This window comes from Anoplopoma fimbria, chromosome 10, assembly GCF_027596085.1.
Source record: "Anoplopoma fimbria isolate UVic2021 breed Golden Eagle Sablefish chromosome 10, Afim_UVic_2022, whole genome shotgun sequence".
In the NCBI taxonomy this organism is placed as follows: domain Eukaryota; kingdom Metazoa; phylum Chordata; class Actinopteri; order Perciformes; family Anoplopomatidae; genus Anoplopoma; species Anoplopoma fimbria.
Genome location: NC_072458.1, coordinates 8,521,701 through 8,538,194, shown reverse-complemented (window position 1 = coordinate 8,538,194; position 16,494 = coordinate 8,521,701). Strand labels below are relative to the sequence as shown.

General features: G+C 40.7%; 2 protein-coding genes across 2 annotated transcripts; one reads left to right on the top strand and one right to left on the bottom strand.

Annotated features, from left to right (window-relative positions):
- Positions 1-4,409: 4,409 nt before the first annotated feature.
- On the bottom strand, positions 4,410-7,641 carry mrps21 (mitochondrial ribosomal protein S21). The gene is made up of 2 exons (XM_054606190.1): positions 7,521-7,641; positions 4,410-4,942 (listed from the first exon to the last, which is right to left on the bottom strand). Exons 1-2 carry the CDS (start codon positions 7,601-7,603, stop codon positions 4,762-4,764), a joined length of 264 nt encoding a protein of 87 aa, XP_054462165.1. The 5' UTR covers positions 7,604-7,641; the 3' UTR covers positions 4,410-4,761.
- A 4,532-nt stretch (positions 7,642-12,173) lies between these two features.
- On the top strand, positions 12,174-15,120 carry crabp2b (cellular retinoic acid binding protein 2, b). Its single transcript, XM_054606386.1, has 4 exons — positions 12,174-12,314; positions 14,032-14,210; positions 14,537-14,653; positions 14,806-15,120. The coding sequence occupies exons 1-4, from the start codon at positions 12,227-12,229 to the stop codon at positions 14,854-14,856; spliced, it is 435 nt and encodes a 144-aa protein (XP_054462361.1). The 5' UTR covers positions 12,174-12,226; the 3' UTR covers positions 14,857-15,120.
- Positions 15,121-16,494: the final 1,374 nt, after the last annotated feature.

Here is a 16,494-nt window from a genome sequence, read left to right as displayed (position 1 = left end):
ACTGGCATGAAACATAATTAGATTTAAAAAGAATAGTGATGAATTGCCCTTAGCGCAAAAAAAATATTTGCTTAAAGTTGGACAAAGCTTGCAAGAGTCTATTGAGTTTCCAAACAGTCTTATTGTGTCCCCGTGCATATAAGCAGATCAGTGATGTTCTTTTTATGGTAGGTTGTTTGTGTAAATCCTGCCCGGAGCAAACAGCATATGCCAATATTATTAGTAGGTGATAGAGAAACCACACAATCAGTAAAGGTCAATAACATCAGCTCTCTATGTAGAAGTATGTCTGGAAAGGCTGGTTCTACCATCCAATTACAAAGATTCAGAAGGTCAACCCTGCACGTGTCTTCTGCTGTTAGATGGCTTTGGCAGTGGGAATAATAATTTAAAAAAACTGTTCAAGCAGGTTTGGTTGATAATATTGCTGCATGTAATATCTATAAGAAAAGTAAACAGATCCTTAGCCTATTATTATTAAGTCTTGAAACATTTGGCACATATATCCATTTACTTTTTTTTTACAGTGGTGGGAACATTTTAGGACAATACAAATTTGCTCTTCACACAGTCAGAAAACAAGTCAGGCACATTTCATGTCGTGGTTATCACTGTTGGTATCATCCAAATTAGAACCGGCAGCCAATATGCTATACTGTTGCATGAGTTAACGATGTTCGATATGTTTAGGGACTTTGTACAGCGAACTGCAGAGTATTTAAAGCTGTGACAGGTTTGCAGTCTTGCCCAGCCTGTGATAAGGAAGTGGCAGTGTGTTTGAATGTGCATGCTGGGAATAGGCCAACAATAACATTTGCACATTTTACAATAACACTACCCAGACTTAAAACTTTGTGTGCTGATAAAAACTCACTGATGGATTTCAAATGCCCTAATACAAACAGACCGAATGTGACAGTACAATTATCCCATTCTTTAAGATATTTGTGTCTGCCAGCACAATACAGTGGAGCTGAAAGAAAAATTCTTCTCTGTAGCTCACATCATGGAGAAATTACAATAAAAGAATCAACGGCAACATCCCTGTTAAAGCTTTTACACACCGGGGAAATGGCAAATAAACGACACGCAGATTGCATCAAAACTACTTATATCAGTAGCAATATGAAAGGTTTGAATATATCCGTGCAGGCAGAGACAAGATTCCTATTGAGCCAGAGCAGCAATTGGCAGTCTGATGTAAATTGTTGTAAAGCCTAAGCTACTGGAAACTGTTTTATTGAGTTTCCCTTTAGCGAAATGCTGAGTGAATTTAAGTTCCCTCTGATGAACAGTTATGCAGTGTACATTTCTAGGGCTATTATTATGAAAGGTAACAATGGAAGGAGTGGAACTGGTATGCACTGCCTTTGACAAGGTTGAAAGAAATAAGTTTGCCGTCTTGGTTTCAGACTAGTCTACACATAGTCCCTCCCCTTCCAGTGTCCCCCATGGGACCTTATTTTCGGAAAAAAAATATGTACAATGGTCAACGGCGAGAGAGAAATCCCCTTGCCATGAATTACACATATGATGTTTGTCAATTTATAAGATCATTTTGCAAGTCAAGAAAGTTGCAGTTTTTCACAGTAACATTTAGCAACTAGCTCAGGAACTTAGCTATGTTCATGTTTTCATGAGGACTATAACTCCATCAAAAAGTAGTTCCTATGAAAACTGCTCACAGTGAATTAGCCACAATGCGTATCCTGGAAAGATACCGTTAAAAGTAGATGAACTGACCCTTTAAGAAAGGTATCAGAGACAGCAGACAGTTTCTTTTCGTGTAACAATATAGGTCATCAATTGCACTGCTCCTTCAGTCCCTACAATGCCATCCATTGACTGAAGCCCCAGGACAGGATATCAACATGACCTGGTAACCTCTAAGACAAGTGAGCCATGTGCAAATGTTTAACTTTCCCCTGTGTGAGGGGACCGAGAGCGAGAGCAAACATTAAAGTCCCCCGCGGTGGCCGTCGTCATCAGTGAACATGAACACCACACTGTGCAGTAGTGACCTTGAATTCATTAAGAGTGAGATGATGATGAGCTTAGACCCCATAACGACAAAAACATCCCCCGCATTGTTTGAGGTCCACCAGCAATTGAGGTCACGTCCAACTATTTCCAAAGCATTTATGAGGGCAAAATATCACTGTATGCCGTATACTACACTAGATACCAGTTTGTGTGTTTGAACAGAAGTTAAACTATGATGAATGTATATCTACTTATTTATTCTGAATATTTCATCGGAAGTGGTGATCAACCAACTAGTCATTTTACAATTATTTTGGCTGCAATAAAAAAGTGGATGTTGACCAACTTTCTTAAACTAAATGGTGAGAAAACAGACATCTCATTAGTTGGTCCTCAAACAAAAGAGAGCTAGTTCTGGCCAATAGTGGTAATTTTGCCCCACAGGCTAAATCAGAAGCCTGTGGGGCTGAGCCAAGGATGAGCATCATCCTGACCCAGACTTAAATATCAAATCCCACATAAAAAGGTGACCAAATCAGCTTTCTTCATTTAAGAAAAATGGTTTGAGACCGGCCTACATTTATAATTCTTTGTCGCTTGATAATTATTCACGTCCTCTCAGATCCTCTACTGCTGTCACACTTTTTCTGTTTTAATATTTTACATGTTTTCTTCTTCCAATGCCTGGTTTTATAATAATAATAATAATAATAATACTTTAATTTTATATAGCGCTTTTCTAGGTACTCAAAGACGCTTTACATAGGGCGAAGACAAAACAAAAAAGAACACAAAGGAGCAAACAGAACAAACAAATAGAACATTTTAGTAAAAAAGAAAACTGGAGAAGCTGTGCGGAATGAGTCATGTAGTGGAGGGTAGGGAGGGAAAGGGAGCAGGGGTTAGCAGGTGAAGGCGAGTTTGAAGAGGTGGGTTTTGAGGGCTTGTTTGAATGATGATAGGGTGGGAGCCTGACGGATGTGGATGGGGAGGGCGTTCCAGAGGGAGGGTGCAGCAACTGAGAAGGCCCTGTCACCCCAGGTCCGGCGCTTGGTCCTGATGGTCTTCAGAGTGTTTGCGCCGGCGGACCTGAGGCTACGGGTTGGGGCGTGGAGGGGGAGGAGGTCTGAAAGGTAGGGAGGGGCCAGGTTGTTTAGGGCTTTGTAGTTGGTGAGTAATATTTTAAAGTCTATCCTGTATTTGACCGGGAGCCAGTGGAGGTTGCGTAGGACCGGGGTGATGTGTTCATAGCGGCGGGTGGAGGTGAGCAGTCGAGCGGCAGAGTTCTGAACATATTGGAGTTTATTGAGGATTTTGTTGGGAGAGCCATAGAGGATGCTGTTGCAGACTGTTGTCGAGTCTGGAGGTTATGAGGGCATGGATGAGAATTTCGGTGGTGGCAGAGGACAGGGAGGGCCGGAGGCGTGCAATGTTCCTGAGGTGAAAGAAGGCAGTTTTGGTGATGTGGTTGGCGTGGGGTAGGGTTGAGGATGATTCCGAGGTTGCGGACCTGGGTGGAGGGGGTGACGATGGAGCCATCAATGTTGAGAGAGAAGGTCTGGGCTGAGCGGGTGAGGGAGTTAGGGCCGATGATGAGTATTTCAGATTTATTGCAGTTGAGTTTGAGAAAGTTCTGTTGCATCCATGATTTTATATCAGTGAGACAGGTGGTGAGAGTGGAGTGGGTGACTGAGGTGATGGTCTTGGAGGAGAAGTAGAGTTGGGTGTCGTCAGCGTAGCAGTGGAAATGGAGACCATGACGACGGATGATTTGTCCAAGGGGAAGGATGTAAATGATGAAGAGGAGAGGACCAAGCACGGAACCTTGGGGGACACCGTGGGTGACTGGGGAGGTGGAGGATTTACAGTTGTTTATGGCAATGAATTGATGTCGGTCTGAGAGATATGAGGTGAACCAGGAGAGGGCAGTGCCAGTTATGCCAAGGGAGTGCTGGAGACGTGAGAGGAGGATGGAGTGGTTGATGGTGTCGAAGGCGGCACTGAGGTCAAGGAGGATGAGGATGGTGAGGAAGCCAGAGTCAGCAGAGAGAAGTATGTCATGTGTGATTTTCAGTAGGGCGGTTTCTGTGCTGTGTTTTGAACGGAAGCCGGATTGGAAGGGTTCGTAGAGATTATGGAGATTGAGGTGGGACTTGAGTTGTGATGCAACAGCTCTCTCAAGGACTTTGGACAGGTAGGGGAGGTTGGAGATGGGCCGGTAGTTGTTGGGGATGTCGGGGTCAAGATCAGGTTTTTTCAGTACGGGGGTTTTCATGTTTTAATCTGTTTGCTTTTATTGTATTATTATTTATTTATTCTCTTTTTTCTTCCGTTTGTGGGGAAGTACTTTGAACAACTCCCACAGATTGAAATTTGATATATAAATAAAATGTATCGTTATTAAATACTTCTTTACAAACTTTAGATTTTCAGACAATGGAACACATTTATTAGCTTTTTCATGAAGAAAATTATGAGGGAAGATTCAAAGCACAAAATGTCATCAACCTAGTATTCATTAACCTTCACATTACAACCAAGAATGAGTACAAGCACTTTTATGCCTAATTTTATGAAAAAAATGGACAATAGTTGACTTGACAATGAATGCACATCTCCAAACGTCTTTTTCCTTTTAAACAACAAAATACACTTTTCTCAGTATTTCCAAAGTCCATTCAGATGTGACAGTGACATTGTCTTGGTCTTGACTGCCTCTTATATTTTGATGATCCCATCTCAACAAGTCCATCGATAAGATGCTGTCCCATCAGACCATTAGCAGCCGAGCCAGGGATCCTCTCTGTTTGTCCTAGAGATGAAGGCAATTTTCCTGGCCATTTCCGTGTGGTAGATCCGCCTGCAGTTCTCAAAGTTCTTCCGCTGTCGTTCTCGGCAGGGCTTTTCGCAGTAGCGCTTGCGTTTCACTGCCTCAATCACTCCTTCCTGAGTCAGGAGCCTTGAGTATGAAGAGAAAACGTGTGAAAAAGCTGATACTTGGGGTTGAAGAAACTCTTTTAAACAGGTAAATAGAAAAAGCAATACAATTGACACTGGTCACTGAAAATAAAAATTATCAGCAGTGCTGAAGCAACATTTTTTACCATAAGGTCTTCATATACACTGAACCATGTTTACACAAATATTCCTGGCAGCTAAAATGCCCTCCCCTCCCCAAATTTGGACCATCAGAACATATTTCCCGTACCTTCTGTCTACATATGTCCAACTAATTAAACAGGCTAAACCATGAGGAAAAACAGATAAAGGCTGGACCATTGAAGCTACAGCTGCTTTACAAGACTGTTTTGAATGTACAGACTGGCACATGTTCAGGTATGCCGCCAACTGTGACATCGTATATCAGCAAATGTGTTGATGCTGTGGTGATCACAAAAACAATAAGATCATTCCCCAACCAGAAAGCCAGAGAGCCTGGATGAATGAAGAGATGACGTCACTATCCAAAGCCAGAAAAAGCTGCCTTTCGGTCAGTTGACAAGGAAGCATTCAGCATCGCCAGAGCAGGACTTCAATTTGGCATCAAGGAGGCAAAGAGAACACGTCAACACCAACAGCACTAAAGTTATGTGGCAGGCCATCCAAAATGTAACATGCTATAAAAGCACAACCATCATGTGTGAGGCCAGGTGGGAGATGAGTTGAACACCTTTTTATGCTCGCTTGGATCTCCTCAAACCCAGATGAGAGTGAATATGAGTAAAGCTGCTGGGCCTGATAACATTCCTGGTCGTCTACAAAGAACACGTGCCAACTGATGTCATCACCGACATTTTCAACATATCACTGTCACAGGAGAGCGTTCCCACCTCCCACCAGAAAGCACTTGTCCCTATACCTAAAAATTCAGCTGTGTCCAGTCTTAATGACTATGGCCCTGTGAGTGCTATGAGAAACTGCTTCTCCAGCACATTAAAAACAACAGAGGATGCCGTCTCTACTGCTTTCCACTCAGCCATCACTCATCAGGAAAATAACAACACCTACATCAGAATGTTGTTTATTGATTTCAGCTCAGCCTTCGAAATAATCTACCCCATGAAACTGATAAGTAAACAAAGCACTCTGGGCTTGAGTACCTCACTCTGAAACTGGTTATCAGACTTCCTCACAAACAGACCCCAGGCACTTCAGATTGGCAGCCAAACCTACTCCACTCTAGTGTTGAACACCAGGGACCCCCAGGGCTCAGCCCCCTCCTGGTCACGCTGTACACCCAAGACTGCTACCCCAAACATGAAGAGAACGCTGTTGTGAAGTTGCCAGATGACACTATTGTCATTGGCTGGATTACAAACAGCAAAGAGACTTCATACAGAGAGGAAATCAACAACCTTGCAGAGTGGTGCTCAGAGAACAACCTACTGCTCAACATCAGTAAAACCAAGGAGCTGATTGTTGATTTTTAGAAAAAAGGAGGCAGAGACCTAAACCCCTGTCTACATCAATGGGGGTGAGGTGGAGCAAGTTAACAAATTGAAGTTCCCTGGAATCAGAATCACAAACAACCTGACAGGGTCATCACACGTCTCCATCCTGGTTAAGAAATCTTATTAACGGCTGTATATCTTAAGGAAACGTAAGAAGGCGAAACTCCTGTACCAAATTCTTATCAACTTTTACAGAGGAGCAGAAGAAAGCATCCTGACTGCAAACATTACAAACTGGTGTGGACGGCATCGGCACCCATCTTCTGAGCATCAGTGATATTGGTGAGAAGAGGGGCCTGTGAAGAGCTAAGGGGATATTAAAAGAAAAAAAAAAACACACTACAGCCACAACCTGTTTACCCTGCTGCCATCTGGAAAGAGATACAAAAGTATCAGCTGCTGAACCACCAGACTTCAAAACAGCTTATCTCCTCTGGCTGCAACACTCCTTCATTCATCCTCCACCCTCCATGTATAATATATTTTTTGTTGTTGTTTGTTTTCCTTTCTATGTAGCAAATTGGGGACCACAACAAACTTTCTTGTTGTGCAACCCTGTCGTACAATGACAAATAAAAACCCTGTAACCTTGTAAATCTCTGGCAGCCTTTAACTAATAACCCTTAATGACAACCAAACATGCAATGATGTTATTGTACACTTGAAAAGTAGGTTTTAGACCCCTGGCGTATGTTTAAGTATGTTCTCTAATTCAATTAGAGAATGTTGTTAGTTTCTCTGTTTGGCCTATGTCGTGATGAGTATTTCCCTTTATTCCTATATTAATACTTTGTCTTTTTGAGTATGCAACTAAAAATAAAACACACCTAACTGCCCAGAATTGCTCGACTTAGTAGTAGTAGTAGTAGTAGTAGTAGTAAATACGATCAATTGTTGCTGCAGAATTTAAACCCTTAAATTAGGCGTGAACGTTATTTTGTCTCTATTAGCTCTGTCACTACTGCGCAGGCGCAGCTCTGTGACATTGAGCGGAAGGCTAACGTTAACCTAGCCAACATTAGCTTGTCATCTCCGTGAAAACAGCAACTTTCGTAATATAATTTATATTAAACACAAGAGTTTGACCTGTTTAAAGTCTTGTACGCCGCATCAACGTTGCCTTCCTGGACCATAACTGTCCGCGCGATGAAGCGAAGGTGCCTCGACATGATATAACCGGTGCTTGCTTAACTGGCGACCGTCTGGAAACATGTAACTACAGGAAGTTCCGGATACAAACTCAAACCCTCAAATCAACGCTAGGTGGCGCTTTTTGCTATTCTAGTGAATGGTTTTTGTCATTTGCATTTTGGTAAAAACAACAGATCTATAAAAGCTCAGTTTCAAAGAGATATTTCTAGCCTACATTTCCATATGTGTTTTGATTTTGGAATACATTTGTAGATGATATGATATGGAAGACGCTTTTACATAGGACATTTCTTTAAAACTAATACATAAAAAAAGAACTCCAATACAAAATCACATTAAAATAAATGTTCTTATAAGTACTCCATAAACATATATGGACTCAGACTCACACACATAAATACACACCCTGTTCTTTTGGATTGTCAATACAGGTATTCTCACCTGTCACTTACTGTCACCTTTCCCTTCATAAAAAGATCTGATTGATTTAACAACTCACTTTGCAAATCACATTTCTTCTGGACTTGGTGTTCTTTCTGAACAAACACAGTTACACAACCTATGGAACAAAAAAAGAAATCATACTGATGTTGAACTCTGTGCCAGTGGATTGATAAACTGAGCTCACCTGATGATGAACTATACTCATACCTGCCAACTCGTCACCCAGGAATGATAATTAGTCCATTGGCTTAGACCCAAAACTGTACTTACCAGTACAATGTGGGTTGGCAAATTCTAGCTGTCATTTTTCAATTACTCTACATCCCTTTATTATTATTATGTTAGGACATGATTGGCTTTGCTGACTGGCAACTTATTAGTCGTAACTGCCTCTTAAAGTAGTGGACAGCTGTCGTTCAAAACCTGGAAAAGGACTTCCCGGGGATGTGTCTGGACTATTGGCCACCAGCAGATACTTGGAATAAGCTCCTGAGTAATGTTTGAAGTAACGTTTATTTAATAGTTTGGGATGAGATATATAGGTACTTCAATCTGTGGCATGTTTCATGTAATACAGCATTAGCCATAATTTATAAAAATGTAGGCTAACAGTAGCCTTTAGATGCAGTTTGTTTTCCCTATTTATCTAATCCTTAATATAGAACTTTAAGTTAGGATTGAATATTACATTTAGAAATATGTTTAACAAACATGTCACACTATACTTTGCTACATAGTGTCAACTAAAATGCCACGTCTCTCAGGTCTCTCTCTCTCTCTCTCTTCCACTGGATTTCTAGCTGCCCCTAATCGTCTGTGGTCCACCCATGGTCCTTTGGGGCTTGATACAGATGGCTGGGTTTGAAGAGACCGTCTCCAGATAGCAGTTGATAGTTGGCACGAGTGGAATGCATAATTAGGCGGTCCTCACGTGGTGGAATCTGGCTGGACTCGTCCTCACCACATCTGGTGCAGGCAAGTTGGTACTGAAGAAGGTTGACATTTGTAGTGTGATGGTGCGTAGAGGGTAGATACACGTTCATGAACATGTTCCTACAGGTTCAAGATGACATTGCTGTTAATATGATATTTGGCTGTTTGTGTGCTTTTTGGTTATTATGCAAAGGCACTACTTTGGGGAAAAAACAAAATGTCCAATAAAAATGAAAAGCTGCTTCTGTGTCAAGTCTATCTTATGTAAAATTTCTTATAATTTACTTTTATTTATTTTTAACATGAGGTATGGTAAACTGCTATTTAACGAGGGAACATACTTTGAGTGACTGCCAGCACAACACAATGTAAATAGGGTTTCTGACTGTTTAAAGCCATCTTCCTGTAACGTAATGTTCTCTAGGGCGTTTTTACAAATCAGTTACTAGTTGTTGGCCGTTACTATTGGCTACATTTACTGGTAGGCTATTCAAGTAGTCTACTTTAAGCATACTTAAGTACAGAATCGAGGTAGACCAACTTGTACTTTATGACAATGAAGGGGGAAATGCACTATATTTATCTGAGAGCTTTAGTTACTTTGCCGATTCAGATTACCTATGCAAAATATAATCAAAAAATAGTTTTTTATGTTTTAATACCATTCAGGCTTTTTTGTTCTCCAGGACAAAATTCACAAGCTACCCAGCAGTATGTAAAGTAAAAATAATTAAAAATTAGCTCCACATTCATCTTCTGCAACATTTAAGCGATGTACCCAGCAATACATCAATAATTCAAATTCAATGATTTAATACACATTTATATTATTATGCAACAAAAAATGTAATTCATTAAAACAAGTTTTCTCTTTATCTCTCTTTATTCAAAACTCAAAAATGCTCCTAAAAGCTTAATATTAATTCCACTCACAATTTCTTTATGGAGGGAGAATGCCCCCTAAACCCTCTGATTGATCCTGATTTAGTTGTGAATCCTGTCACCGTTTGCACGTCTTGAAAGTTTGCAGGTCGGATCTTTTTCTATATCTAACATAGGCCTGCATAAAAGTACATTTTATGACTGAAAACTTAGCCCTTTGTTTCTAAAAAAAATTTCAAAAACTTTTTTCAAAAACTGATTCCCCTAAATGAATAAGGCTATTAAAAATGAATAATAAGTGAATAAACCAAAATACAAACACACATATACAGATCTCTACAGCAAAGGAAGGGAGATTGCTTTCAGGTGAATCACATACTAATGAAACTACATCCGTTGTCATAGCAACAGGGACAGCGGTGTCCAGTGTTATCCTTTCATCATGGCCATTCTCCTCTTCTTCTTCTCTTCCCTGAGCTGCTGTTGTCCTCTGTTTGTTCTCAGTCCGAGGTCAGCCAGCGGTGAATGCTGGCCAGGATGGTATGTCTAATTTGCATTCAAAAGTGCTTTTATATTTGCTTTCTCTGTCTAAAATACCCGATGAGGTTAATCCCCTTGCTGTAACTCTATAGGGTACAGTAGCTGCATGGTGCCACAGGGAGGAATGCTTGAGACAACCTGCGCTGATAACATCATCACTCCTTTTGTTGGGTGAATGCACTGCATCATGTTTCCGGAGGCATCCTTTCTGATCCAAACCTGGTGAAATATTCCTGGCAGTGTGTTAATGCATGTGTGGGAGAAAGAAAGAAAGAAAGAAAGAAAGAAAGAAAGAAAGAAAGAAAGAAAGAAAGAAAGAAAGAAAGAAAGTCATAAACTAAAGAAAATTAAGTTTGGACTCCCCCTCTGGGTGTAAGCGGAAATACATTGGGAGTTTGGGAATTTTTTGTACTCGGCTGTAAACAAGATTATTTATGCTGTAAAGTTGGGTATTTAACATGGAGGTCTATGGGGATTGACTCGCTTTTTGGCAGCTTCAGTGCCCATTTGATGAACTGAAGCTCTTTGCACTTCCGCGTTGGCTTCATTTTTTAGCCTTTGAGGTTGGCACTTGGTGCATCTCAGCCTCCCAGCCGCCACTCTGCTGCCAGAAACACACTTATTCTGTGCCTTTCTGGTTGCAAGTGTTTTAAGCTCACTGCAGGGCAGAGGAATATTTTAGAGAATTTTCATTGCATTTTCATCATATATCATATGCCCTGATTCTTCTCTCTGCTTTGGCACTTTTATGCCAGGAAATACCAATACGGCTGATTTTGACTTGAATGTAAATTAAAATTTGAGAGGAATAGAGAGAGAGACAGTTTAGAGACAGTCAATTAATTAACAAGTTTAGTTTTTTTTTTTTCTTTTCAGTAACACAGTACCAAAACATAATGCTTGTCCTTCCTTAAGCAATAGTACATCTTTAATTTGCAATTACGTTATTGGTGCTACATATAATTGATATCATCATATAAATTAACATATCCACCTAAATATAAATTACTCATATGTAAGAATGGAAGTATTTGAGGCATTAACAGGACGTAAGCTTGTATAGCTTACACTGTACCTCCACTAAAGAGGTTTTGTTTACAAAAATAAAAGGCCTAAAGACATGTAACCCGTCCCTGTCCGGTTCAGATAAAGACAGGATGAGATGTGTTGGGTAAATAAAACTGATAGCCGATGTGCTCTTTGATTGTTTAGCTTGTATAGCTTTCATTGTAGTTGTAGAGTGAAAATGCTGATGGCACCTTCCAGGATGGATGCCTCCAGCTGTGAGTCTTATCTTTTTGCTATTTCATTACCAGCTTTACAACCCCCAAATATGGAACTGAACATATGAACCCTGATATCTGATTTGACATTCCAGATCTTGGAATACTTAACACATGTCTAGCCTATTTATTTTTTTAAAACTAAAAGTTTTTATCCATTTTTTCCATTTAGCTGCTCACTGATTGAGACTTCTTGACACCAACTTGAGAAAAAAAAATTACAATTAACACTTAATATCCGAGCCGGCTGCTCATCCACATCAAAGGATTTACTGGAAGTGTATTTTCCAGCTCGTATCCAAATATTTCACCATGCTGACAGAAGCGGAGGGTACAGTCAGAACCAGAAGGGGGAAAGTCCCTCCCTGCTAACGGCCTCTGCATTGGCTGGACCAGCATCACATTCAGCCGAGCTGTCGGCCAATCAATGGAGGCGCAGATGCAGGCAGCGGAGACCGTTTTGCAGACCGGTTAACGGAGAGGGACAGAGAGACAACCGACGCGAGTCTGCAGTCACAACCGGCTTCTAATCTGCAAGAAAAAAAAAAAAAAAAAAACATGGATATGGAGAAGAAAACCACAGATTTTTCCGGAAAATGGAAAATGAAGTCTTCGGAAAACTTCGAGGATCTTTTGAAAGCACTTGGTAAGTCATACATTTGAAGCATTTTATGGAAAGACAGATTATGTATTTCAATTGCTTAAACATGCACAATAAAGTTGTTTAACCCTCTTAAAAAAAAATTCCATCACAAGACAGGATTGCATCTTGTCCCCCCCCGCACCATCACCTTTGGTTGTGCTTTTCATGCAAAAAGTCAAACTTTGATGCCAGTTTAGAGTCAAGCAGCATATTATTACCTGGTTTATCATTAACCATTCAGCTCCATTGTGAAAATGCAAAAAAAATGATTAGAAAGGGAAAGGGAAGCACCTCCTGCACAATGACCTGTCAATCAGGTTGACAGTGGCATTATCTACTGGAAATCCACTTGGCTTAGAGGTCAACCGGAGAACCAAAGTGGTCTGAAGTGGCTCTCTGTGGTTTCATCGGTTTGCTCCTGCCCTGCTTTAAGTTCTTGGGAATATATGTCTTGTTTCAGCTACCCGACTGTATGGATTCCAGTTATAAGAAAAAGCAAGAGAGCGAGCGGGAGGTCAGGCGAGGGCCAGCCAGTGGCATCCATTAAAAATCTGAAGACAAATAGCCTTCGGAGGAATGTTAGATTAGACTCATCTAAAGCAGGGTCCTCCTCATGCGGTTGTAATTAGAGCCAGTGTAAACGGAACTAAGCCTTGACATGGGCCCCAGCAGCCAGCCGGATCTGAGACTGACTTTCCTTCACTGCCCTGGGCCTCCCGGACCCAGTCTATGTGTGTGTGTTGCCTCCTTTAGTACCTATCCATGAGCAAATGTGGTCTGACCTTAATCTGATTTGTGAGGTACTCTTGATATGTCAGTCCAGTTCAAATGAGGAATGGCAAAAGCTAAAGGGTCAAAAGGCAGAGACGCAAAATAACTACAATTATTGCTTCTCATTCAACTTAGGATAAGGCTGGGGTTAACAAGTATGAAACCAGCTGAGTTCCAAGTTGCATGGATAATGGCTAAATTTGAACTTTTGGATGAGCTATGTCTTTAACAATGCCGCAGTAATTAGTGGTTTTAGGATCATACCAGTGGTTTTGCATGTTGTAACACATTAAGTAGAAATGCTGTATGCTCTGTTTTACTGACAACCATTTTCTGAACCATTCCATAAATTCTTAAATTAATTTCCTTGGTTTTAGTTCACTCAGTAAAGCAACAAAGAAAAAAAAAGGTCAGCAGGATGAGACTGGCAACTCAGAAATGAATCACAATGAACATTTCACCGTCTTATTTTTCTTTTTCATTAACATTTTGTTATTATTGTGTGGCAATGCGGTTTTGAAAACTTTAATACTGCCAAAAAGCATTGCATTCATAACCTTTGTTGTTGGAAATCAAACTGAAAAGACAAATACTAAGCAGACATAGACATTGTTACAAGGATAACATGATTTTTTATACTTGTGTAACTCTCAAATATCAGATGACATAGATTCAATGACCGCCAAACAAGGGAAAACATTTCCAAACATTCCCTGCTTGCAGCTGCATTACTGCAAAGCGATACTGTAACATTGTCAGAAAAAGAAAAAAAGGTGCTGAAAGATTAATTATGATGGATTACATAAAGACTGATTTTTATGCTGCACTGAATGAACTCAAAACAGGCTGCGTTGAAGGTAAGAAATCTGAGTAAAATCATATAACTCTGATAATGATGCTCCGGATAGAGTTTGGTTGTTTGATAATAGTCCTGTTTGTGTGTGAGCAGGAGTGAATGTGTTCCTGAGGAAGATTGCAGTGAGAGCGGCCTCCAGCCCGGCGGTGGAAATCACCCAGCAGGATGAGAGTCTGTCCATCAAGACATACACCAGCGTCCGCACCACCCATGTCTCCTTCACCGTGGGTCAGTCCTTCAACGAGACCACAGTGGATGGACGTCCCTGCACGGTACACATCCCAGTTAACATTCCTGTATAATGTCAATGTATGCATACCAGATCTTGGCCAAGGACAGCCTAACTAGCCAGAGTTATGCACAAGAAAAAACATGGAAATAATTTGAGCCCAACTCAAGAGTGAGTGCTGCTGATAATACATGGATTTGTTCTTCATGTCTTCATACTGAGTGATTGGTGAAGACATAAAGAATGTTCTGACATGCAGTGATCAGCACACGGAGATCCATTTATGACAGAACTCAAACCTTTGCTATGACTTTATAATATCCAACGCACTTAAATGATGCATATTTGTCTCCACATGAATCCCTGCAGAGTTTTCCTAAGTGGGAAACAGACAGCAAGATCAGCTGTGAACAGACCGTACAGAAAGGCGATGGGCCCAGAACAGCGTGGACCCGAGAGCTGACCAACGATGGAGAGCTGATACTGGTAATTATTTTCTGGACAGCACCAGTACATGACTCTATAGCTGTTTTGTTTTTTTAATTAGTTGCAGTTTACAACCCATTTATAATGCATGTCATATCAGAAAGCGCTACCAAAAGCTAATTCTCTGTCCTTCTGTTGCTGTTTTCTTTCAGACAATGACTGCAGGGGATGTTGTCTGCACCAGAGTTTATGAGAGGGAATGAGGAAACGTTTTCAAGACTGTCATTCAATACTCCTGTTTTGCGCCTCATGCATGGTTTACATTTACTCGCCTTGCTTATTTCCTCGTCGTCCTCCCAGCCAGTCAGATGTTGGTCAGATCTCAAACAGTGCACTGTGTATAAGAAAAGCTTTAGTTTACATGATTGTATGTTGGCCCTGTAGTTGCTTTTGGAACACCAAAGATGCCTGAACTTGCTCTTTACGTATCATATAGAAATGTCATACATCCTTTTCCTAAAAGCTGTGTTTAAATCCCCTTTTTCGACATGGTAATAAAGTGTTTTATATGATTTCACTGTTTGATTGATTCCTCCTCAAACACTTAATCTTTATGTTGCCTCCTCACTGCCCCTCCCATTCCCTTGTCGTCCGTCTGTATATCTCTTAACATCTCTGTCTGCCATTCATATTCTCCTGACGATTCCGCACCCTTTTCCCCCTCTATTTTTCCACTTGCAATCCACATTGTCCTCTGTGTGCTCTTGTGTCATCGTAGCTCACTACAATATGTCTTCAATTATTTAAAAAAACTACCAAAGACAATTCTTATTTCATAAAACTTTGCTTTGAGGGACATTTGGCAAAGACAAGAGGGAAACAGGGAATGGAAAGGAAAATGAGTGAGGGCCAGAGAGAGGTTGGTCATGAGAAAGTTATTTCATAGCATCAGGAGAGGTTATACTTTGTATGTTCCCCTCTCCAGCTGTACCTACTTACAGAGTGAGCTCAATAAAGAAATCCCCCACCCCTTTTTGCTTTGGCTTTGCACCCAGGTACAAAGTTTTAAGTGGCTGTGCATGGAGATTTCCAGCTGCTCCCTTTCAAAATCCCCTTTTCAACATAATGGGTGCACACAGAATATGCAAAAATCGGCCTTGAAATGTTTAGCGGAAAATATAGATTGATTTATGTGCGTAAAATCCTTATTTTACTCAACCAAAACTCCACTGCTGGTTCAGTCTGAGGCAGACTTCACCATGCTGTGAAAAATGGACCTTCGGGGTCTCTCAGGCACTTCCTGAGGAGAGAACTGCTACGGTTCACAGGCAGTGATGGTGTTTCCAGGTTTTCAAACAGTGTGAAGACAAGCGCCCCTCTGAAGTGCTTCCCAGTTTATACACAGTGCTGAGCAAGCAGTGGGAGGACTGGGCCTGCTTCGAAATGAATGTTCTCAATAACCTCTGTGGGTAAATGTTTGTGTATGTCTAGAGGAAATTCTCAAAACCTTTACTCAAGTAAAAGTATCAATACCACGTGTAAAAATACTGCATTTTCAATAAATGTCAGGCATTCAACATTTTCTTAAAAAGCACTATATATTTAATTATCAGATTGTTGACACTGATGCATGATGCGTCATTGTATCAGGTTGTGGAGTAGTTTTAAGTACTTTCCAAACATTAGGGGTCGGGCCTCCTAAGGGATCACAAGGTAAATGTAACTTGTCGTGAGATGATTAGTGGGGCAGGGAAGAATGAAAAAAAGTTCTGCAACAAGAAATTGCATGATGATTTAGGACTTTGTTTTTTTGTAAAATAATGTACAATTTGAACGGTTGTTTGAATGAAACCAAGTGAAAAGTTTACATGGGAATTGTCTATTTGGTGGAACAACCATAC